General features: G+C 34.6%; 2 protein-coding genes across 4 annotated transcripts in view; one reads left to right on the forward strand and one right to left on the reverse strand.

Annotated features, from left to right (window-relative positions):
• Positions 1-10640, forward strand: part of Tsc1 (tuberous sclerosis 1 protein hamartin) — a 135633-nt gene extending 124993 nt beyond the window's left edge. For all 3 annotated transcript variants that reach the window (XM_074186658.1, XM_074186660.1, XM_074186659.1), the window contains 3 exons: positions 2200-2357; positions 6063-6314; positions 10212-10640. In XM_074186658.1, the coding sequence (XP_074042759.1) occupies positions 2200-2357; positions 6063-6314; positions 10212-10319 (518 nt within the window). In that variant the 3' untranslated portion in view covers positions 10320-10640. The remainder of the gene's footprint in view (positions 1-2199; positions 2358-6062; positions 6315-10211) is intronic.
• The window catches only part of Nup205 (nuclear pore complex protein Nup205), a 41180-nt gene continuing 26850 nt past the window's right edge, over positions 10633-24962 (reverse strand). Inside the window, exons 4-5 of the mRNA XM_074186657.1 lie at positions 18368-18492; positions 10633-10817 (exon numbers count right to left, since the gene is read on the reverse strand). Coding sequence (XP_074042758.1) covers positions 10734-10817; positions 18368-18492 — 209 coding nt within the window. The 3' untranslated portion in view covers positions 10633-10733. The remainder of the gene's footprint in view (positions 10818-18367; positions 18493-24962) is intronic.

A 24962-nucleotide genomic window follows, 5' to 3' on the forward strand; every position in this document is an offset into this window, starting at 1 on the left:
GCTTACCAAATACCGAATGGAAATACCATTCTGAAGGGACATTTTCACAAGTAAATGTTCATAAGTCCGAAACTTGACTAGTTAGGTATAGGTATGATATACATAGAAAGAAAGCAAATTTCAGCAGCTTTCCGAATTTTCAATAATATACAGGGTGTTCCATTTAAAATAATCAAATTTCAGCAACTTTTTCAAGCAAACGAAAAAACTGTATTTTTTTACCACCCTGTATTGAAGTAACGGAGATTAGGCTGACGTGTGGGAAGTGTCCAAGTATCACCTAACTCCAAACCAAATTTCGATATCATAGTCGTTCTTAACTAAAAGATATCGGCATTTTTAGAAGTCATGATTTTCGAAGAAAAAAATTGAAATTAATTTTTATTTCGAAAACGGTAACAGATAGGTATAGGGAAATATCAAGAAAAGTTGTCGGGCAATTGTTGGAGATTCCAAAAATAATATTATATACAGAGTGTTCCATTTGAAAAATCAAAGTTGCTACTGCTTTCTAATAGAAGCGGCAACACCGCATTGTCGAAAATATTTTAGTTGGCTAGAGAATGTCCGAATATGCCCTCCATTAAATTTTCAAAGTGATCCGTTGTCTGGTTCACCAGAAACGTCTAATGTGCCATTCACCGTGAATCAGCCTGTGTATGAAGTGGTTTGAAACTCTGGTCATTGAAGAAGCCCACAAGAAGCCCGAGTCTGGTTGAGATACATAGACGACACCTTCATAATATGGAACCATGGGAATGCAGAACTAGACGCTTTTCTGAAGCACATCAACAACGTAAGTCCTTCCATCACTTTCACAATGGAGAAGGAAGTCCACAACGAATTGCCTTTCTTAGACGTATTGGTGAAAAGGACCGACACTAAATGGGAAACATCTGTGTACAGGACAGTATCTGAACCAGAAATTCAACCACCATCAATCGACTGAGAGAGAAATCATCAAGGCTCTAATAGACCTTGCTTTTGGGCTCTGTAATGCAAAGGAAGGTCTTGAAAAGGAACTAGGCATCAGCAAAAATGTACTTCAACGGAATGGTTACTCCAGACTGATGGTAGAACAGACCTTAGCTAGAAGACAGCAAGAACTCCACAAGGAAGAGAAGCCGCCACAACCAGTACTTGTACTTCCCTACATCTGAGGATTATCGGAAAGGATAAGAAGGATTGGGTCCAAGTATAACATCAGGACCTGCTTCAGATCTGGGAACACTATCCGTAGCAGCCTCACGAAAACCAGGCCACCAAACGCGGACTGCGATTTCAAGAATTGCATTGACCGGGTACCCTGCGAGTGCGGAGAATCATACATCGGTGAAACTAAAAGGCCATTGAAAGTTCGCACTAAAAGGCCATTAAAAGTTCGCATTGCTGAGCACAAGAAACACACACAGCGAGGAAAAACCAGCAAATCCGGAATAGCAGAGCATGTTTGGACTCATCAACATAACATCAAGAGGGCTCAAGCTGAAATCATCCACAAAGAGGAACACTGGTTTAGGAGAAAATTCAAAGAAGCCGTGTATATGTTGTCCAACAACGCATTTAGTCAAGCTAGCGTAGAGATACGTAACATATGGAAACCTCTAATCAAGCTAAAAACGACCAACTCCCGCCAAACGGTTAGCTCCCGCTAAAACCAATGAAGCGGAGAGAGGGAAGAGGGGATAAGTGAAAGCACTCGAATGACCTATAAATAGTAATAATAATAATAATCTTTTCTTTATTTCAGAAATAGGTTTCCCTAATATACAATAAATAGTCAGAACTCGGAGGAATAAGTCCAGTTATCACCCGAAGACGATTGTGGATACATAACTTGGTTTGAAATCTTTTAATTTTTATTTTTCATTTTTTGTTAATAATATTTTTTAATTTTCAGCTTTTATTATTATTTCAATTTTTTTTTTATTTGTTTGGTTGTTGCTTGTATGTTATTTCTTTGTAATATCAGTTTTTTTTGTTTGATAAAATTGTTATTTTCGGTTAGTCTTTTAATTTTTTTCAGGGTTTTCAAATCAATTTATATTATATTAAGACAATGGAAGTACGAACTGATGAAATACACATTATATTGCTATTTTTAATTATCAGCAGAATGTATTCGATTTCAATTAATGAATAGACACTGATGAACCTTGTTGATGAATAAAATATGGTGATTGTGATTATCTGTTTCAGCCATGAATCAACAACTGGAGGCAAAAGTAGGAATTTTAGAAGCATACAAACATAGGGTTATAGAGATGGAGCATATCATACTCGAAAGGGATAATTTAATTTTGTCTTTGAAGCAGATGATTCAGGAAGTAAATGAACAACGATTTGAAAAATTAGAGGTGAGTTGTCGTATTACTGAAAAATTTAATGTGAATAAGGATGATAATGGTTTTTCAGAATTAACTCATTAGTATTGCGTAAGAGATATAAATTTGAGGTTTGGTTGTGAATAATGTTGTTTATATCGTGCATCTTCAGGTAATGACTTTTATTGGAAAATACATGAATATTCAAAATAAAAGGTATTGATCGTTTAGTTTTCTGATTGTTGTTGACAATAATAATGTGATACTTCATTTCCACAAAGAGAATATAAAATTCTAAAGTAAAATGTTAATACATTGAAATAAAACTAATAAAAAGTGAGTGAGGCGAAAATGAAAGAAGTGCAGACCTCAGAATTCAACAAAGATTCTGCTATTAGGTTGTTTCAAATGTTTTTATTCAACTCAATCAACCAATTTCCAGGGCCGTAATTTAAAAGGGAATAATTCACACAATTATAATCAAATATTACAGAAACATCCCGAAATATAAAATTGAATTGAATTTCTCAGTATGAAGTGAACGTCTACGATCCAAAAACTACAAGAAAAATACAGGTCCGTATTTAAAAATTCAAAGATGAGGGTTGCCCCAATCAGACGACACCCTATATAAAAGATTCATGGACATATTCTGATAGCCTACATCAAGTGCCAATAGCAAAATGTGGACATATTTTTCAATATGTCTGCGAATAAAGAAGATATAGGCAAAAAAAATAATTAGGAATTTTTTGGTTTTTCTTGTATATCTCCAGAACCAAAAGAGATATATTCGATTTTTTTACATCATTGAATAGGTCTCTAAAATACGAAATTTTGTAACAATCCAACCGATACTCCATTTCTTATCGTTTACGCCAGTGGTCGCCAACCTCTTCAATGTGTTGAGCTACTTTGTTAATTTTGGAATAAACAGCGAGCTACCTACATGGAAGCCACGTAACGCAACGTAAATGAAATAATCCACAGTTAATTTATCGTTATATGTATTTATTTTACTATTTAACTGGTAATACATAATACAGAGGTACTAATAATAAACTAATAACAAAATAACTAATATTACTAGTACGTACTTGTTCATAGCTACATTACTACCTATCAAACGAAGGTGTTTGAAAAATAAACACAAACTTTCATCCAGCCACAACGGCATGTCACGTATGATTTAAAAATAGTTAATAATAACAACAAAAAAGTAACGCACTATCATGAACATAAACATTGAAAAATAAAAAAGCACGTTCAATGAGAAGGCTGACACTCAGACTCATCGATAATTTTTTTAATGTTTGCAGTATAATTTGATGCAGCCATTCGAATACAATTATCCAAATGATCATCTGTAAGTCGATTGCGATATTTGTTCTTGATAAACTTCAAATTGGAAAAAGAAGATTCACACAAATAGGTTGAACTGAATAATGCTTTCACTTTCAAGGCAACACGGCATAGAACTGAATATTTGTCTTTACTTACAATAGGCCAGCTACATTCAGTACTTGAGACTAATGATTTTAAGGCTAAATCATTTTGAAACTCAATGACTTCCATTTCTGTTGCAGCGATGTCTTCGCCAAAGTTCTGCATAACACAAGTTGCAAACTGTTGGATATCAATTTCCATAAAGGGTGAAACAACAAACTGCGCTACTAAAGCCATTTCATTGAAATCCTTAAAACGATTTTTGAAGTTATTCTTCAGGGTAGAAATTATTTCTACATGATATTTGTTGTTATAGGATTCTAATGGATTTTGAGATATTTTTTCTGAAAGAATAGGAAAATGCTTGGCATTGCTGTTAATTAGGTTTTGTTCCCAAAACTCCAGCTTTTTGACAAATGCTTTTATATCAGAAATCATTTCCGCTAGTTCTTTGTCTCTCCCCTGAAGCTGTAAATTAAGTTCATTTAATTTCTCTGTAATGTCCACGAGAAAACCAAAATCTCTAAGCCAGATTGAATTTTCTAGTTCCGGAGTCGGTTCATTACGTTGTTTGAAAAATTGAACTATGCCAGATAGGACATCATTAAAACGTTTCAGCACCCGTCCTCTACTTAACCATCGGACTTCAGAGTGAAGGAGTAGATCCCCGTATTGACAGTCAACTTCATCAGCCAAGGTTCTGAATAATCTTCTTTGTAACGCTTGAGCTCTAATGTTGTTCACAATTTTTACCACAAGTTTCATAACGTTGTTTAGTTTCAGGAAATTTCCACATAATGCTTGCTGATGGATAACAGTGGTAACAGAGAAATTGCGGAAAAGTTTTATCTTTACGACATAACGCCACCAGATCCTTATCACAACCCACCATAGCTGGAGCGCCATCGGTTGTCAAGCCTACCATTTTCTATATTGGAATTTTCTCGGAAGAAATAATATTTTTTCAATGAGAAAACAACTCATGTCCAGTAGTGTGTCCTTTCAGTGGAATGAACTTCAAAAGATCTTCTTTAATCGTAAAATCACTAAATACCATCCTGACGAACACGGCCATCTGGGCAGTGTCAACGACATCTGTTGATTCATCCAGTTGAAGTGAAAAATAAACACAGTTATCTAAGTCAGTTCTTAACTGTAAAAAAATATCATTGCTCATTACTTCTACACGTCTCATCACTGTATTGGCAGAAAGTTGCATAGATTTTATAGCTGAAACTATCTCGTCTATATTTCTAAAGTTGGCAAATAACGAATCAGCAGCTTCTAAAAACGCCTGTTTTATCATTTCCCCGTCTTCATAAGGTTTCTTTTTTTGTGCAATTATCTGGGACACACGGTACGATGCTTCAGTTGCAGCCTTATTTTTGTCGACTGTTCTTAAAAATATTGATTGTTGTCCAATTAAATGCTTTTTTAACTGTTTCAGTTTCTCCTTTCTGGCGGCAGAATGTAGTGGGAATGATTTTTCAAAATTAGAATGTACAGTTTTATGATGTCTCCCAATATTTCCTTTTTTAGCAACGGAGACCGAAGTATTACATAACAAACACACATTTTTATCTTTAACTTCTGTAAAAAAGTATTGTTCTTCCCATTCCGAATGAAAGTGGTATGTCTTTACCTTCTTACAATTGCTTGCCATAATATTATTTTTGTTGTTCTCTACTAACCCAACCGCTGGACGTTGGTTACGCGTTCACTTTTAAACTAAGCGCAATGTCGCCGCGCCGTGCGTATTTATCCCGCTCAAAGCGATCGTTCTCGAACACTAACGCGCTGGTCCGGCTGGTCGGTTCTAGCTTGATGGCGTCAGCGGCAGATCGCTCACCGCAACGTTACCGCTGTTTATGTTTAATATTATGACAATTAGATTTATGTGTGGAATTTTCGAAAGCTTCTCTGATTTTTGCAGTTTGTATTTTTTAAATTAAAATCGTTGTGAGAGCTACCAGAATTGCCTCCGCGAGCTACCGGTAGCTCGCGATCGACAGGTTGGCGACCACTGGTTTACGACATACCCATGTACAGAAACGAATTTTAATAGCCCTGTATATATACATTTTTTTTTCATGTGATGCGAACTTAACTGGTCACAGTTTAAATATTAATATCATTACAACCCTTTGTAGCTTTTCTCTGATGATGGTAATATGATTATCAAAATATTGGAATAAGTTGTGTTATAAGAGTATACTTTCGTTCTGCTCACCACCCAAATAATTTCTAAGTTTTGTTGTTTGTTGATCCTTCTAGTCTTATTTTATGTTGTAGGCAGTGGAAAGTAAATATCAGACTCAGCTAATAATAAGCAGAGCTCTAGAAGAAAGAATTATGGATTTAGGGCAACGACTTGAGTTTGAGAGAGGAAAACGCTCAGTTCATTCTCCTGACACGAGTAGCTGTCACGAAGTTAATGTAACAACAACTGCTGGATTCAGCCCTCATTCTTCTCCTCTATCGGCATCGTTGGCATCTTCGGAGGGTAGCGCAGCTTTTCATGAAAAAGAGGTGAAAAACTTGCAAGTAAGTACTGCGAAAATCAAAATTAGATAATGGCTTGGTGAACGTGATGAGAGCTTCTCCAGCTCCTTTGGTTTTAGATGCATCCGTATAAAGTTTTTGTGTCGTTTTAAAATAGGTTTTCAACTCTAGTCTTCCAAAGATATATCGCATAGATATTTTTAACGGGCCAGGGGAGTAGATCTCCATATTGTGAAGGATGGGAGTTAGAAAAGAAACGTTCAGCTGATCAAAGAAAGCCTTTACTCTTATATATTTTTTTTATTTTCTTTCCAGCAATTAACTTGTGAAAAAATACATGAAAATTGTGAAAAATGTCAAAAAGTAGTATAACAACATAATACAATACAGATATGAAAAAATTGTTATAGATATTAAGGTCACTCCAAAGTAAAAATCAACCAGTAAATCCACTCCTACTACTTTCATTCATATATTCACAAAGTTCTCAGTGACCTCGAAACGAAGAGCGGAGGTAATTTCGTTCTTTTACCTTAGGCGTGCGCTCATATGAAAACGAAATTTAAGGTTATTATAGGATATTTTGTGGTAAACCACTTATAACCAACTACAAAAACTGAAAACAATAATAACACTGAATAAACAAAACACAATAATAATTTCCTACTGTTTATTATAACTAATCCGATGTTCGTAGTACCGTTCAAATCCTTCAATACTACAGCACTGAACGCGATGGATGAGAATCTCATCCTAAGAACGGTTGAAGGTCCCCGGCAATTAGGGCGGATCACGTCATAAGAGAGCCTACTGGTTGTATTATTCTACTGAGAAGCAGTTTTAATATTTATTTGGTCTTTTGTTATTGAATTTATTTTCATCACTACATTCACCTTATCGATTTGATAAAGTTCAGAATTTTTTCCAGTCACATAATACAAATTCTCTAGTGTAAATTATCACCAATTGTCACTTTTTTCTGAAGAATAATGAATTGTGTTGTAGGTCAACGCTAGTTCACTGAATAACTGTTTACATGTGCTATACACTGCGCCCGTAAAGTATGGAACAAATTCATTTTTAGCTAAACAGGTCATTTTAAGAAATAATCCTGAAACACGTCGATTTTTGATGTTAATTTACCGTATTTTAAAATAATAATCAAATATACAGGGTGAATTACGTTCGAGTAATGACGTCACCGTCATTTTTTTTAATGGAACACCCCCATTTTGTCTCAAATTTCGGATTACTCTAGCTGAGCTGATTCCAAAAATGTATCACATGTTGATTCCAATTGGTACAGGGTGGACAAAAATATAGTAGTTGTGTGTGTGCTAATAAAGTAATGCGTAACATTCTTTATTAGGTAAATTAACAATATTATCAAAAATACTTATTGTCTAGCGGCAATTGGTTTAAATGTAACACCCCGTAGTTTGCAACATGTTTAGAGTAATAAAAATGAGCTGTTTCCAAACATGTTTGGTACTTGTGGTCTAGCAGACAGAATATGAAAGAAATTATTTCTGTTTGAAGGTGATTGACAATGTTTCGTGATGAATTTCACTAGTTCGGACTTCCATTGTCTATTATAAAATGATTTGAAATCCCTGAAACAAGTAAAAAAGAATGATTAAAAAAGGATAGTTGAAAATAACAATTATTTTCAACTAACAGGTTTATTGTTGCTTAATATAATTGTTATTTTCAACTATCCTTTTTTAATCATTCTTTTTTACTTGTTTCAGGGATTTCAAATCATTTTATAATAGACAATGGAAGTCCGAACTAGTGAAATTCAAATTATTTCTTATCTACATTTATAAAAAACATAGTCGTCTAGTTTTTTGTGAAATATCATTATTTGTTTAGTAATTTATTGATGTTCAGTGACAGTTTAGTACTACAATATTTTTGGTATTCGTGAATATTGGAATGATTGTTTAGATTTAATTGGAAGTAGAAATGGAGTTAAGTGTAAAACAAAGAATTGGAATACTTATGATGATTGGGTATGGAGACAGATCACGAACTCAGATGGAAGTGTGCAATTTGTTTAATGATAAATATCCAGAAAGACCTATAACGCGTTCAACAGTCAGTAAGCTGGAAACCAAATTTCGAGAAACTGGTACGGTTGCAAATATACGCAAATCAGGTCGTTCCCCTGCAAATGCTGATACAGTATTAGATGTTTTACTGAGTATTGAAGAAGATGCGCACACTTCTGTTCGTAAAGTTAGTCGCGAAATCGGTGTTGGCAAAACAACGGTATAGAAACTATTGAAGCTTGAAAAATGGCATCCTTATAAAATCAAACTTGTGCAAGAATTAAACAAAGATGATCCCGATAGACGACTCCAATTTTGCGAAGAAATGATGGATAAATGTCACCGAGACCCTCTCTTGATACAAAACATTATTTTTTCTGATAAGTCCACTTTCACGTTAAATGGTGAGGTTAACCGTCAGAATTGTAGATACTGGGCAAAAGAAAACCCCCACTGGATGCGTGAGCATCATACACAATACCCTCAAAAGGTAAATGTATGGTCTGGAATTGTACGAAATCGAATCATTGGACCCTACTTTATCGAAGGTAATTTAAACGGGGCAAAGTACCTTGAGTTTTTAAGGGGTTATCTCGTACCTACTTTACGTAATTTATTTCCCAGCAGACGTAATCCTGGAGGTTTTGATGAAAGTTTATGGTTTCAACAGGATGGTGCACCTCCACATTATGCTGTAGATGTTAGAAGGTACGTAAATGAAATTTTTCCGAACAGGTGGATTGGTAGACGTGGACCCACTGAATGGCCAGCGAGGTCACCAGATTTAAATCCTTTGGATTATACATATTACAATATTACGCAAGAAACCATACACAAGGTTCAACAAGAATTTGTACACCGTTTGGGTTACTGTCAAATACAGCAGGGGCTGCAGTTCGAACATTTAATATAAAGTCATGTATTCCAGCATATTCTGTCCGCTAGACAATAAGTATTTTTGATAATATTGTTAATTTACCTAATAAAGAATGTTACGCGTTACTTTATTAGCACACACACAACTACTGTATTTTTGTCCACCCTGTACCAATTGGAATCAACATGTGATACATTTTTGGAATCAGCTCAGCTAGAGTAATCCGAAAATTGAGACAAAATGGGGGTGTTCCATTAAAAAAAAATGACGGTAACGTCATTACTCGAACGTAATTCACCCTGTATATTTGATTATTATTTTAAAATACGGTAAATTAACATCAAAAATCGACGTGTTTCAGGATTATTTCTTAAAATGACCTGTTTAGCTAAAAATGAATTTGTTCCATACTTTACGGTCACAGTGTATAAAAACTAAAATTTTCTAAAGTTGATTGTAACCCATTACATGTTCTATGAAATCATTCGATTCCAAAGACCCTCGCAGTCTATTTCTAGATTTGATTTTCATTTTGATACATTTTTCGCAGAATAATATTATAATATTCATGCAGTCATTGTTCACTGTGGTTCTGGCGTTGAATTTGGTCATTATTACGCCTTGATCAAAGACGAAACGGACTGGTTCAAGTTTGACGATAGTCGTGTCACGAAGTGTTCTGGCGATGCATTGAATTTATTGGAGCCTCTGGAGACACCCTACATTTTGTTTTATAAGAGAGAGGACATTGTTAGATCAAGATCTTCAGATGATGTGGTGCTGCAGGTTTTTCCGGGTTTTCCTGCAGCTGAAAAAGCAAATGCGCCACTGGAATCAATGAAGTCGCCCCGGAGCGCCAATTAATTTTTATTTTATTTTTATTGTTGTTTCAATAAAATTACCTGTTTCCATTTATTGAACATTTTCAATTCACATACGAAGCAACTAACTGTCTCTTTTTTCAAGCAGTAGTCAGCGGAAATTCTAATTGCAGATATATTATTTCAGGCACTAGTGGACCAAAAAGAAGTTTTGCCAAAATCAAAGTCAGGCGATTATGGTGAAGGGTATGCAGAATTTGAGATGTGGCAGGCTTCTTCCTCGAAAAATGACTGATTTTTTTCTAGTTATATTTTCAGAACATTGATTTGTCTCCTGTTTAATATACTGATTTAGATACGAATATAAATTTTATACTCTGAAATTGGATACAAAAACAAAAGGAGAATCTGTTAGTACTCTTCTCATATACTACTACAATTATTATCTTTTTTCTTTTACAAATTTATAATTGATGGGCCACACCATGTGTGGCATTTTTGAATTCGTAGTCAAATCGACAAAATACCTATAAATTGTTATAGCTGAATGGCTCTGTTGTATTAATTTGAGTTTGAAAACAATTTTTATTAAATATATATTACATACATAACACAAGTAGTATTGTTTATTCCATATCAAAAATTCCACCAACGTACAACAAAAGTATAAAATCACTTCATTTAAAAAAATGAAAGCAATAATGGTAAATTATTTAACTGGTACAAATTGTACAAGACGCTTGATTTTCCTTAACAAAGCTTCGATGAAGTTTTTGTCTGATTCAGTTCGGTCCTGCAAAAAAAAGAATATTTTAAACACCACTAGAGTAATAGTACTCATAATTATATTGTCAGAATGTTTTTTGGGGAGGTACACAAGTTAATTCTGGTATTTATGGATTTTCATTTCCAACGAATCAAAAAACTTTTCAAAAATAATGGAAATGGAAAGGGTAAACCAGTAAATTTGACTAGAAATGTTACTGCTTTGATTAAAAATTCATATAAAAATTTATTCAACTTATCAGTAACACTTCTTATAAATTTTGTCTATATACTTCAAAAAACAAAAATTGATGTATTTTAAATGGATTTTGTTTGTTTTAATAGCATCATCTGCTAAGATCATTAGCCATAATTCTCTGTATCTGTAGAGTAGGGAGGTTGAGTGTAAGACCACGCACTTAGGCCACATGTGACCCATTGTACATCCTCCCGAGGAATTGTCCTCCTAGGTCATCGTCCATCCTGTCCTTTCCAGGAAGGTGGACAGGTCTCTGGGAGACATCTCCTTTATATCGGCAGGTACGCCAAGACTCGCCGAACACACACTCTCTTATTGACGATAACTCCGAGCACTCGCACAGGACATGCCTGACAGTCTCATCTTCCTGTTCACACATCATGCATAGAGGCGTGTCCACTAGCCCCATATTATGGAGGTGTTTCCTTAGTTGACAGCGCCAGTCAGAAATCCTACTGTAAGGCGTAGATTTTTCCTGGTCATCGCCAGATATTTCTTCGGCGCCAGCTTCCCAGGGTCGCCCAAGGTGATCCTGGCAAGATTACATCCTTTGATTTCATCCCATCTCTTTAAAGATTGAGCATGGGTGTAACATTTGACTAGTTCCGCAATTGTCGAAGTCATCAGGCCGTGGGTGCCACTTGGTCCTAAAATTCTTAGTCCAGCCGCTTCCTTGCCTAAAGAGTCGGCAATGCGATTACCTTTACTCCTGTCATGCCCTTTAACCCACCTCAGGATAATGTTATTATCTACCAAGGCTTTGGCTAAATCTTGGTGGCACTCTAGTACTAGCCCTGAGGTAACATGCTGTCTGTTCAAGGCTAATAGTGATTGTCTGCTATCAGTGCAGATTGTTATGTTTTTGCCAGAAATTCCTTTCTTGGTTATTTCTTTTGTGGCGATTGAGATACCAGCCAATTCTGTTTGGACCATGCTGGTATTTCTTCCCATTCCCCTTAATCCTTAGGCTTAGTGATTTGGAGTACACTCCACATCCTGAGCCATCTTTGGTTTTTGAGCCGTCTGTATAAATCCGTATTGCATTTGTAGCATCTGACTCTGTGTTCTGCTTAATTTGTATTTTGTAGGGTTTATTAAACACAAACCTGCGTTCAATTGCATCACTTGTTGCCTGCAGCAGAGGTTGCGCAGTAAGCACTTCCCACCATAGGCCCAGCCTCAATCGACCCATTCCTACTTCGAGGTTTACACCAGCCGTGCGCAATTGTACCATGGCCATTAACGCAACCTCCTTAAAGTACAGATCCAGAGGGGTCAGACCCGTGATTAATTCCATTGCCGCGGTTGGTGTTGTTCTCATGGCTCCTGTGATGTTTAAACAAGCCAGTCGCTGTATTTGATATAATTTTTGGATGGCCGTTGCTTGTAGAACTTTCGGTCCCCATGCAATGGCTTCATACGTTAACATAGGTCTTATTATTGCAGTGTAGATCCAGGCGACTACACGGGGTGAAAGACCCCATGCGCTTCCCACTGTCCTCCGACATTGCTCATAAGCCGCGTATGCCCTTTTTGCTCTACTCTGTAGATGAGAGTTCCATGTTAGCTTCGTATCGAGGATAGTAGCAAGGTATTTCACCTCTTCAGAGAAGTTTAGTTTGCTTTTGAAGATTTCGGGAGGCTTTAGGCTCGTTAAACTTCTTTTCCTGGTGGCTTACACCATGTTTCTATTAATTTGAGCCCATCCTGCGCTCTATCGCACAGTGTGTTTACAAATTTGCCGGTCTGCAAGGTAACTATGTCATCTGCGTATGCAATTGTGTAGAATCCATTTTTGTTAAGGTGATTAATTGGGGTATCCAGAACTATGTTCCAGAGAAGGGGTGATAAAACCCCTCTCTGTGGACATCCCCTCATGACCAGTCCTTTCACTGTGATGTCTTCTACATTAATACTTATTGCTCTACTAGAGAGCATCTGGAGTATCCATTCTCCTACTACCAGGGGTACATTCCTGGAGTGTAGTTGCTGGGTAATTGTTGGAAAGGTTGTTTTATCAAACGCTTCCTCGATATCTATGAATATACCCAGGGTGGATTCTTTGTTGTCCATTGATCTCTCGATTCTGCCAACCACATGGTGAAGGGCCGAATCAGTAGACCTTCCCGGAGTATATGCATGCTGATTTGGATGAAGCGGGTTGTAAACAAGTACTTCATCTCTCATGTACCGCTCACATAGCCTCTCCATGGTTTTTAAGAAAAACGATGTGAGGCTAATTGGTCGGAATGCTTTTGGTAGGGTGTAGTCCATCCTACCTGATTTGGGTATGAATACTACTACTTCTCTCCACTTACTGGGAATATACCTCAGAGCTAGAGAAGCTCTGAATGTTCCAACCAGGTGCGGCATAAGAGTGTCCAGTCCCCACTGAAGTAGGGCTGGTCTTATACCGTCAGGTCCTGGTGACTTGAAGGGGGAAAAGCCCGATATAGCCTATCTTATTTTGTCCTCATCAATTACTGTACCAGCAGCCACAATTATAAACTGTGTAAACTTGTAGCATGTGATGCAACAATAAAGAAAATATTGATATAATTGTTACTATTATTCTTGACTGTTTTCAAGAAATACATTCTCATAACAAGAAGTTTGGTAGCAATAAGTTGAATAAGAAATATTCAAAAAAGATTTATAATACGTATTTGAAAATAGTGTATTTCAAGTAGTCTGTTGTTAAATGGGTGTAACAAAAATCACTTAGAGAAGTCAACCGGACCTTTCCCATAATGTCGCCATAGTTGATTCCCAAAACAGATGAGCCCACAGAATAACAATAACATTGTATAGTTTTATTCATTCTTTCCAACTATGTGGTGTGGGAAATGGTTAATGAAACTGGCGTGCCTTCCGAAATACAATGGAATTCGGCTTGAAGCAAAGCAAAATTATTACTCGAATCAAATATTCCTCTCCAGCAATAGAAATAAGACTAATAACAATACATAACAATAAGACACATCTTTTTGAAGCTTCAGGCAAATGTTTCACAATCTTAGAATATAATGTCAATATGTTCAACTGCTACAGTTCAGAAGATGTTCGAAATGGTTGCCTTGAACTTCTTGACATATGAATAGCCTATCCGATATTTCACGCCGAACATTTTCGAACACAGTAACGTCAATATCTCTACAAATATTTATTATTCTCTGCCATATATCCAATATTGAAGCAGGTTCAGTTTCGTACACCTTCTGCTTCAAATAGATAGATAGATTTATTAAAGCTTTCAATTTAAACAATTGATAAAACTCAAGTCATAAAAATGATTACATTAACAATACAAATGTCAGTTAATATTAATATAAATAAAAGCATGTGGTATAGGTAAATATAATAAGTATATAAACATGACAGGAACAAATAAGTAAATATCACAGATAAAGACTGAATGAGTAGAATGTAATACTGAAGTTATTAGGAAGCTTAAATTTGATACAGACTTAAAATGGTTATTTGACCATGAATTCTTGTAATGAATATGTGTAATGGCTCAATGTTACACAACAGATCGAAAACACGTTTTTTTAAAATTTGTTTTGTCCGATCTTTGATAATCAAGGGTAAATGGTTGTAGAATTTAATTAATGCGTAATGCGGCCCATGCTCTGTGTTTTTCAATCTATGTTTAGGAACAATATAATTGGTTTTCTGTCGGGTGGAATACTCATGTCTATATTTGTCATCTTCAAAATTCGATTTGTTCTCGTTTACAAAAAGTACACAAACATAAATATATATATATCATATACAGTAAGCATTTTGTTACCCTTGAAGGTACCACGACAAGTATCTGTGTAATTCATATTGAACATTGTTTTCAATATACGTTTCCGCATTATGAAAATACGTTCCAGTTGTGTACTCCCTCCCCATACTAATATTCCATATTTCAGCAGAGGATAAACAGTCCCGTTTTCAGTGCATCGATTTTCAAGTGAGTCTCAACACTCGAATTGCATAACACTTATTTGCTAGTTTTTTTGCTAGATAGTCAATATGTACCTCATAATTCAGTTTATCATCTATATAAATTCCTAACAGTTTTGTACTCATTGAAATATTTAGTCTTTCACTACTGAGCTGAAAATACTCCGGAATAGAACAGTTTTAAACAAAATGCAGTCTGTTTTAGATGTGTTTAACAATAACTTGTTGGTATGGAAATATGTGTATGCTATAGACATGCTATTTGAAATAGATTTTTCCAAGTTGAGGTTCCTGTTTACTGGTACAATGAGATTGGAATCATCTGCATAGCTCACAACTTAAGTACTTGATTTTTTGTAAATTTCAGAGAAATCATTTATGTATATAATGAATAGTAAAGGTCCAAGTACACTACTCTGTGGTACGTTTTTTTTCTATTTCAGTGAAGTCTGAGAAAAATTCATCATTTCGTTGCCTAATATATACTTTACGCTTTACTGAGGTCCAGGAAGACGCCACAGGCACAAGAGTTTTGTTCAATTAAATATTGAATTTCATCCACAAACTTGCACAAGGCTGTTTCGGTATTTTTCCCTTTAAGAAAACCATGTGCCACAAAACAATTCATAATTCTCATTGATATAATAACTTCAAATAGTTTGGAGAAAGCTGTTAACAAACTTATTGGTCTGTAATTATTCATGTCATTTTGTTCACCTTTTTTATATATGGGGATAACTACGGCCAGTTTCATTCGATCTGAATAGGTACCAGATACTAGGCAATCATTAAAAATGTGACAGAGAACTGGTAATAAGGACGGAATACACTTTTTTAGAATTTTTGAAGGCACATTGTCTATACCACTGCTCATTTTATTTTTGAGTTTGTAGCTGGATTGGATTATTTTTTCTTCACTCACTGGATGAAGAAATATCGAGTTGTGGTTTGTTTTGCTAGGGGTAGGATTTTCCCTGTTATGAAAACTCTCAATAGCTGGTGCATAGTTTACAAAATGGATATTAAAATCATTCGCTAGATTCACTCCGTCCCCATGAGTTATAGGTAAAACAGTGTTGCTATTTCCTGCCTTGTTGTTGAGGGTATTTATCAAATTCCAGGTTGTTCTTGATTTGTTGTCACTTTCTTCAATCATATTTTTGAAATAGTCACTTTTTGATTGATTCAAAAGTAGTCTGTATAATTCCCTGTATTCATTGTATATATATTTTTGAATTGTTCATTACCAAGAGTCATTACTTGCAAGGTGCTTACTTTTTCTTTCATCTTTCTGATTTCTTCACTTAACATCCACTTTTTGTTTTTCATTGGATTCTTTTTAATTTTTTTGGTTGGAAAGAAAGAGTTGAAAAACTCACAAAATTCACTTGAGAAGATATTCCATTTCGAATTAGTATCAGCTTCACTAAAAACCTGATACCAAGTGAGTCGTCCTATTTCGGATATGAAATGCCAATACCCAGATTGACTCTAACAAAACACTCTAACATGTACGAAGGGAAAAAAATGTTCAACTATTTACCACAGGTAGTTAGGGATATAGTAGAGCAGAGACGTTTCAGGGAGTCGGTCAAAAATATACTGCTCATGAAAGCTTATTATAGCCTGCAGGAATATTATGATGACAAATTGTAAATATTCTCAGTGTTCTGCCAAGATAAGCTAAACAATATTATGTATTAACGATCACGTTTTTATCATTATCATTATTACTATTATACATATAGTCTTGTTTTATTCCACATTATGTGTATGTGTAAATTGAAATGTGATACAATTGCATTTATAATGAAAATGCAAGGTTTGTTTTGTTTTGACAAATATGTTTTACATACTTTTTAATTTGCTGTTTTATTTATTTATATTTTTATATGTATATATATATATATATATATATATATATATATATATATATATATATATATATACACATATATTTATATTTTCATCACACTTTGTCAATGAGAATTTTTTCTTGGACAATAAAGTATATTAAAAAAAAAAAAGTCCAAAGGTGTCAAATCTGGTGAGCGAGCCGGCCATTCTGTAGGACCTCGACGGCCAATCCAACGACCGGAAAAAGTAGTATCCAAATAGTTTTTTTACTTGTGCATGGTGGTGCTTCATTTTGTTGGAATACAGGTTCCATATTGAATACATTAGGATTCGCTTAGATGATTTCAGTGATGAGAGGGTCAACAGTAGTTTCCAGCATATTCATATATAGTTCCCCTGTTGAATTTTGATCAATAAATAGAGGTCCTTCAATATGGTTTTCCAATATTCCTGCCCAAACGTTAATTTTTTCTAGATATTGGGTATGTGTTTCCCGAAAAACGTGAGAGTTGGCGTCACTCCAATAACGGCGATTTTGTCTGTGTACATTGCCATTTAAAAAAATGTACATTCGTCAATGAAACACATATTGTGGAGATAGGTTTCCTCGAATATTTTCTACAATAGGACGATTCGGAAAACGTCTATTGAAAATCCTTTCGGTCTCGTGAAAGTTACGCGTCGCACCGCAAATAAAAATCGCTTCAATTTTTTCTTCCAATGGACGAGAATTGACCATTTTAGAGATTGTTGACGTATTACCTTTCTACTTTTAAAACCGAAAACTAAATGAAAATATTCTAACTGAACAATGATGTTCATTGTCGTACTGGCATTTTTTGTCAGGGTTTTGAAGTATTCGTCAGGAGCTTCAAAATGATCCCCCTTTCCATTTAATTTTTTTTCCCAGATGGCGCCCAGTCGCCATCTTGAAAGTTTCATCTGTCAATTTCACTTCAAAATGAAGTATTCATGCATTAATTTCATTATCCCAAATTTCAATTTTTTGAGTTGACCCGTTCAAAAAATGAAAGGGGAAAGGGACATTAAAGAAATGCACTGTATGATAATAAGAGTATAACACAGTGCAAAAAGTGCTACCAATTCCAACATAATCACCACAAATGTAGGAACGATACCATTTGTTTGTGTTGCAACAAAACACATGCACTGAAATTCTGCAACAATACTAGTGCACCAGAAAAAGGTAATAACAGCCAGTATTCCAACAGTCACTTCAAAACAAAATATTCAACTGGTTATTGCGCTACAAGTAATAATTATCGAGTCTTGAATCGACTATAGCTAAAGAACATGAAATTCTAAATATTAAATACAATTCTCGACCTAATTACGTGAGTGATGATGGAGAAAACCTCAAAATTCCATATGTGAATGCTCGATCAATCAAAAATAAAATGAATTAACACATTATTTTCACATATGACCTTTTGCGCTAACAATATTGACGTTGTTTGTTTTGCAAGAGACATTTTGAATTTACTCACCTGTGCCGTTTCGAGAAGTTGTTTGGTGAAACTATCATTGAAAAGGGAAATTAATCCATGTTTCAAACTGCTGATGACATCTGTCGAGACTTTCCACGTAGCTTCTGTAGAAGACGCAAGAGTTCCTGAAAATACACTATGCATTACTCTATGGCTCCAAATCAATTGAGTACAGTAAATTTATTTGGTAAGTTACAAATGTTTGCCGATGACACCACTTTAATTTACAATGGAAACAGTGTACAAGAAATCAAAATTAATTTCCCAAAATGGTTCTCATCAGAACTGAAACAGATAATTATAGAGAAAAAGCGAGTTAACAAAAATTACAAGATTTACAAACGAAATGAAGACTATACAGGCTGATTCACGGTGGATGGCACATTAGACGTTTCTGGTGAACCAGACAACGGATCACTTTGAAAGTTTAATGGAGGGCATATTCGGACATTCTCTAGCCAACTAAAATATTTTCGACAATGCGGTGTTGCCGCTTCTATTAGAAAGCAGTAGCAACTTTGATTTTTCAAATGGAACACTCTGTATATAATATTATTATTGGAATCTCCAACAATTGCCCGACAACTTTTCTTGATATTTCCCTATACCTATCTGTTACCGTTTTCGAAATAAAAATTAATTTCAATTTTTTTCTTCGAAAATCATGACTTCTAAAAATGCCGATATCTTTTAGTTAAGAAGTACTATGATATCGAAATTTGGTTTGGAGTTAGGTGATACTTGGACACTTCCCACACGTCAGCCTAATCTCCGTTACTTCAATACAGGGTGGTAAAAAAATACAGTTTTTTCGTTTGCTTGAAAAAGTTGCTGAAATTTGATTATTTTAAATGGAACACCCTGTATATTATTGAAAATTCGGAAAGCTGCTGAAATTTGCTTTCTTTCTATGTACATCATACCTATACCTAACTAGTCAAGTTTCGGACTTATGAACATTTATTTGTGAAAATGTCCCTTCAGAATGGTATTTCCATTCGGTATTTGGTAAGCAGGCCATGATTACTATTTGACAGTAGCGTTGTGACATTCTCCTAATAATATCGACATTTTCGTCACTTCAGAAGTTGCAAATACTTTCAAAACGATGGAACAAAACTATTCAAACGAAGTTCTAATGAATTTGTTTATTATTTTTGGACAGTGTGACAAAATTATCAGCAGAACATGTAGAAAGTTCAATGAAATGTATCCGAATCTACCGCCAATGAACCTCAAGAAATTTATACGAATTCAGAACAATTTCAATATGTTTGGATAAACTTTAAAAAAGCACCAAGAAACTTGAAATTGGAAATATTGATATGAATAATTATAAAAAAGTAAAACAATCATGTGGAATATTTCAAAATATGTTCGAATCGCTGGCCGTTCACTTCCAAGCACTTTAAAATGCGGGTGTTGACTGCTTTCGTGGTGGCAGATCTGATTTCATTGGGATCCAAATCTTCAAATGTTTGGGCAATCCTTTCTAACAATTCATCTCTCAAACGCACGGGTATTTTATAAACTTTTTCTTTAAACATTCCCCACAAATAAAAATCTAATGGATTAAGATCGGGTGATCTCGCTGGCCAATTCCATGGTCCCAAGCGCCTCATCCACCGATCGTCAAATAGTCTATCCAGTTCTGCGCTCACTTCTCTTGTGCAATGTGCAGGAGCTCCGTCTAGTTGGTACCAACAGTTTCGATAATCTTCGAGTGGCAGATTATCCACGAAACTGTCTACAGTATTCTCCAAAATATTCAGGTAGCTTCTGGATGTTAATGACTCCTCGTATATCACGTACCTCAATTCGTTGTCCTTCAACATGCAGAAGACATTAAAACTAAATTTTTCTTGAAATCCGGCTTCTTTTGTGACGTGAGGATTTTCACTGGACCAATAATGACGATTTTTTCTATTGAAAATCCCTTCTCTCGAAAATTTCGATTCATCAGTCCAAATAATTTTATTTAAAAAAAGTGGATCTTCTTGAATACGTGTCAACAACATTTCACAAAATTCTACTCTCTGTTGAAGATCTTGAGGCTTCATTGCTTGAACTTTGGTGAATTTATAATCATGCATTTTATGTCTTCGCAAGATTCTTTGAACCGATGAATATTTTATACCCAAATCTTCTTCAGCACTTCTTATCGATGACTCGGGAAATGCGTGAAAATATGCTAAGACATTAATCTGGTTGTCTTCGAAAGTTACGGGTCGAGGCAAGTTTCTTGGTGCTTTTAAAGTTGATCCAAATGCATTGAAATTGTTCTGAATTCGTATAAATTTCTTGAGGTTCATTGGCGGTAGATTCGGATACATTTCATTGAACTTTCTACATGTTCTGCTGATAATTTTGTCACACTGTTCAAAAATAATAAACAAATTCATAAGAACTTCGTTTGAATAGTTTTGTTCCATCGTTTTGAAGGTATTTGCAACTTCTGAAGTGACGAAAATGTCGATATTATTAGGAGAATGTCACAACGCTACTGTCAAATAGTAATCATGGCCTGCTTACCAAATACCGAATGGAAATACCATTCTGAAGGGACATTTTCACAAATAAATGTTCATAAGTCCGAAACTTGACTAGTTAGGTATAGGTATGATATACATAGAAAGAAAGCAAATTTCAGCAGCTTTCCGAATTTTCAATAATATACAGGGTGTTCCATTTAAAATAATCAAATTTCAGCAACTTTTTCAAGCAAACGAAAAAACTGTATTTTTTTACCACCCTGTATTGAAGTAACGGAGATTAGGCTGACGTGTGGGAAGTGTCCAAGTATCACCTAACTCCAAACCAAATTTCGATATCATAGTACTTCTTAACTAAAAGATATCGGCATTTTTAGAAGTCATGATTTTCGAAGAAAAAAATTGAAATTAATTTTTATTTCGAAAACGGTAACAGATAGGTATAGGAAAATATCAAGAAAAGTTGTCGGGCAATTGTTGGAGATTCCAATAATAATATTATATACAGAGTGTTCCATTTGAAAAATCAAAGTTGCTACTGCATTCTAATAGAAGCGGCAACACCGCATTGTCGAAAATATTTTAGTTGGCTAGAGAATGTCCGAATATGCCCTCCATTAAATTTTCAAAGTGATCCGTTGTCTGGTTCACCAGAAACGTCTAATGTGCCATCCACCGTGAATCAGCCTGTATAGCTTTCACACAACTGAGATCACAGTGTAAAATTCTTACGAAAGTTTGTTATGACACCTATTTAGAACATGTTGAAAATAACTTAATTAATGACCCAGCAGGTTTCTGGAAATTTGTTAATGATAAGAAAAATACCAGTTATATGCCAAATGCAATGACTTATAATGACTACACGTCTACTGATATGTCGAGTACTGTCGACTTGTTTGCTAGATTCTTTTCTACAGTTTACGTGGAATCTGATCCAGATCCTACGCAATTCTTGTATGAAAAAACTTTAGATTTATCATTTTATACATTAGAATTAGCAAAAATATTTGAAACTATATGTAACTTGAAATCAAAATTTTCGAGTGGACCTGATGGTGTTCCTTCATTTTTCCTTAAACAGTGTGTATATACTTTATCAACTCCTCTTTTCATTTTATTCAATAAATCCCTGACCAGTGGCACGTTCCCTGATCTTTGGAAACGGAGCTTCATCTGCCCTATTCATAAAAGTGGATCGAAAGAAAAAGTTGAAAACTATAGGGGAATATGTATTCAATCAGCTATTCCAAAAGTTTTAGATCAGCTTGTTGCCAAAATATTAATGAATATCTGTAGACCCTTGATCTTACAAGAGCAACATGGATTTACATCCGGACGTTCCACAGCATCAAACTTATTGTATTATTAGCACTATATAACACAAGCACTTGAGAGGTCTGTGCAGGTAGATGCTATCTACACTGATTTCTCAAAAGCTTTTGATAGGGTCAGCCATAACTTATTGATAAAAACATTATCTGCCATTGGTTTCTTCGGTAACATTCTAGATTGGATAAGCAGTTATCTAATTGGACGCTCTCAATCAGTTAGAGTGAATAGTACAGTTTCAGAGCCTCTTTTTGTAAAATCAGGTGAACCACAGGGATCACATTGTGGCCCTTTGTTGTTCTGCCTTTTTATCAATGACATTAGCTCAAATATCACTAATTCAAAAATCTTGTTATTTGCCGATGACCTGAAAATTTTCAAGGTTGTAGAAAGTGTCCATGATGCTAATCTTCTTCAGAGTGATATAAACTCCATTTCTGATTGGTGTGAAGCAAACTGTCTTTATCTCAACACAAAGAAATGCTACTCAATGATGTTCAGTAGGTCTCGATCACCAATTAAATTTAAATACTTTTTGAATGATGAAATGTTGGAATGTAAAGAAGAGTGTAAGGATTTGGGTATATTGTTAGATGCCAAGCTTTGTTTCAACAACCATGTGAATTCTGTTTCTATGAGAGCTCTAAAAATGCTCGGCTTTATTGTGAGATCATCAACCAATCTTTCTCCATTCACAACCAAAGTATTATATTGCTCTTTAGTACGCCCTATCATAGAGTATAACACCATCATCTGGAGTCCCTACTACCATAAGTATAAACAACAATTAGAAAATGTGCAAAATTAATTTCTAAGGACCATGGCATACAAACTAGGGTTGGTTATAGGTGAATACAGTTACAGTGAAATGATGAGTATATTATCTCTGTCGAGTCTTGAGGATAGAAGAACAACTGCGACATTGGTTTATCTATTCAAAATTATATCTGGTCTCATTGATTGTCCAGAAATTCTATCTCTTATCAACTTCAAAGTTCCACAGAGGTCCACTAGACAAAAAAAGCTATTTTTTACACCGTATCACTCAACCAACTATGGTTATCATTCTCCTTTATCTAAAATGTTGAGACTGGGAAATAACTACAGTGATAAAGTCAATTTTTTCCGTGATGATCAAAATACTTTTAAAAAACAAGTCTCTCGCTCATTAGTCATATAAATGTATTTTATTAGTTAATACTGTCTGTTTTTATTATCTTTTGTTACACACATAAAGGTATTTATAATAATTAGTATAGTATAGTATAAGCTTTTATTGTTACACAATTTATTGTAAACAAATATTGGGTTCACCCGTAAATAAATAAATTAAATTAAATATTTTAAAAGACCTTGATCAAATATCTTTATGGTTTGAATGCCATCAAATCACACTGAATTTTCAAAAATCTTCATGCATGTTCATATCAAAAAGGTTTATATCAATTGATTCAAAAGATCCAATTAAATTTAATAATGAAAATATTTAATACTCTCAGTGCAAAATTTCTTGGTTATTCTAGATGAAAATGTATCATGGAGAAAACACATTGAAACAATAAGAAAAAAAATCTCCCATAGTTGGAATTTTAATCAAAATAAGAAATGCTGTACCCCTGAAATACCTTAAATTGATTTATTTTTCATTAGTATAGTCCAAAATTCAATATCTTATTTCAGTATAGGGTATGGCAACTAATTCATTATTGAAACCAGTTAAAAAACTTCAGAACAAAATTATAAGGTGTATACAGGGCTTTTCATGACGAGCGTTAAATTAGCCGTTTCTGACAAACTATTTAACGGATCGACCTGAAAATTTCACAGTATGCATAAATCAATATGACCTACACGCCTAAAATATTTCAGACGACGCGGCGTTGTCGCTTCTACTATAAAGTAGCGGCTTCTTTGATTTTTCAAATGGAACACCCCGTTATAATATCATATTATGATTCATTATCACTTTGTCAACAAATTCATATACTATTTCCCTATACCTATCTATTACCGTTTAGAAGATATAAATTAATTTCTATTTTTTTTTACCAAACATGAACTTTTATAAATGCTGATAATCTTGAACTCTCTTGCACTAAAACGATCAAATTTGAAATGGAGTGTAGTGATATTATGAGGATCTTCACTCCTAGTCATATTTTCATTTGTCTCATACAGGGTCTTCAAAAAATGCAGATACTTTGATCGCATGAAAAAATGAGTGGAACCCAATTTTTTCAAATAGAACACCCATGTTTGAGCTCTATATCCAATTTTAGATTAACTTTGTTCAGATAATACTATTTCTATTTTGAACCGTTTTCGAAATAAACTGTTTCAAACGGAAACTGACGTGGTTTTCTTGCTCGTTTTTTTTTTGAATTCATCACTTATTTTGGATATTCAACATTTTTTTTATACTTGGGAATATTTCTTTTTGATACAGTTTTTTAACTGTCTCAGATCAGTCAATTCGAAATTGGTATGTACCTACCTTAGAAAAAGTTACAATTTGTATACATTGAGGTATTGGTCTCTAACATACAACAGTACACATTAATATGTTTTAATAGTGTGCTTTGAAAAAATAAATAAACCAATTATTTAACGTCAGACTTTCGTTGGTGGTTTTGACTGATTGTGATAGCTACCAATTATAATAGAATAATGTCAAGATTAGGTTACAGTAATTAAGATTTCTTGAATTTATTAATAATTTATGGTGAGTGCAATAGAATTGCAAGTAGAACATGCCGAGTATTTCATGAAAG

Source organism: Leptinotarsa decemlineata, unplaced genomic scaffold (genome assembly GCF_025532065.1).
Source record: "Leptinotarsa decemlineata unplaced genomic scaffold, Ldec_3_MD MMD2_P_RNA_scaffold_4, whole genome shotgun sequence".
Taxonomy (NCBI): Eukaryota; Metazoa; Arthropoda; class Insecta; order Coleoptera; family Chrysomelidae; genus Leptinotarsa; species Leptinotarsa decemlineata.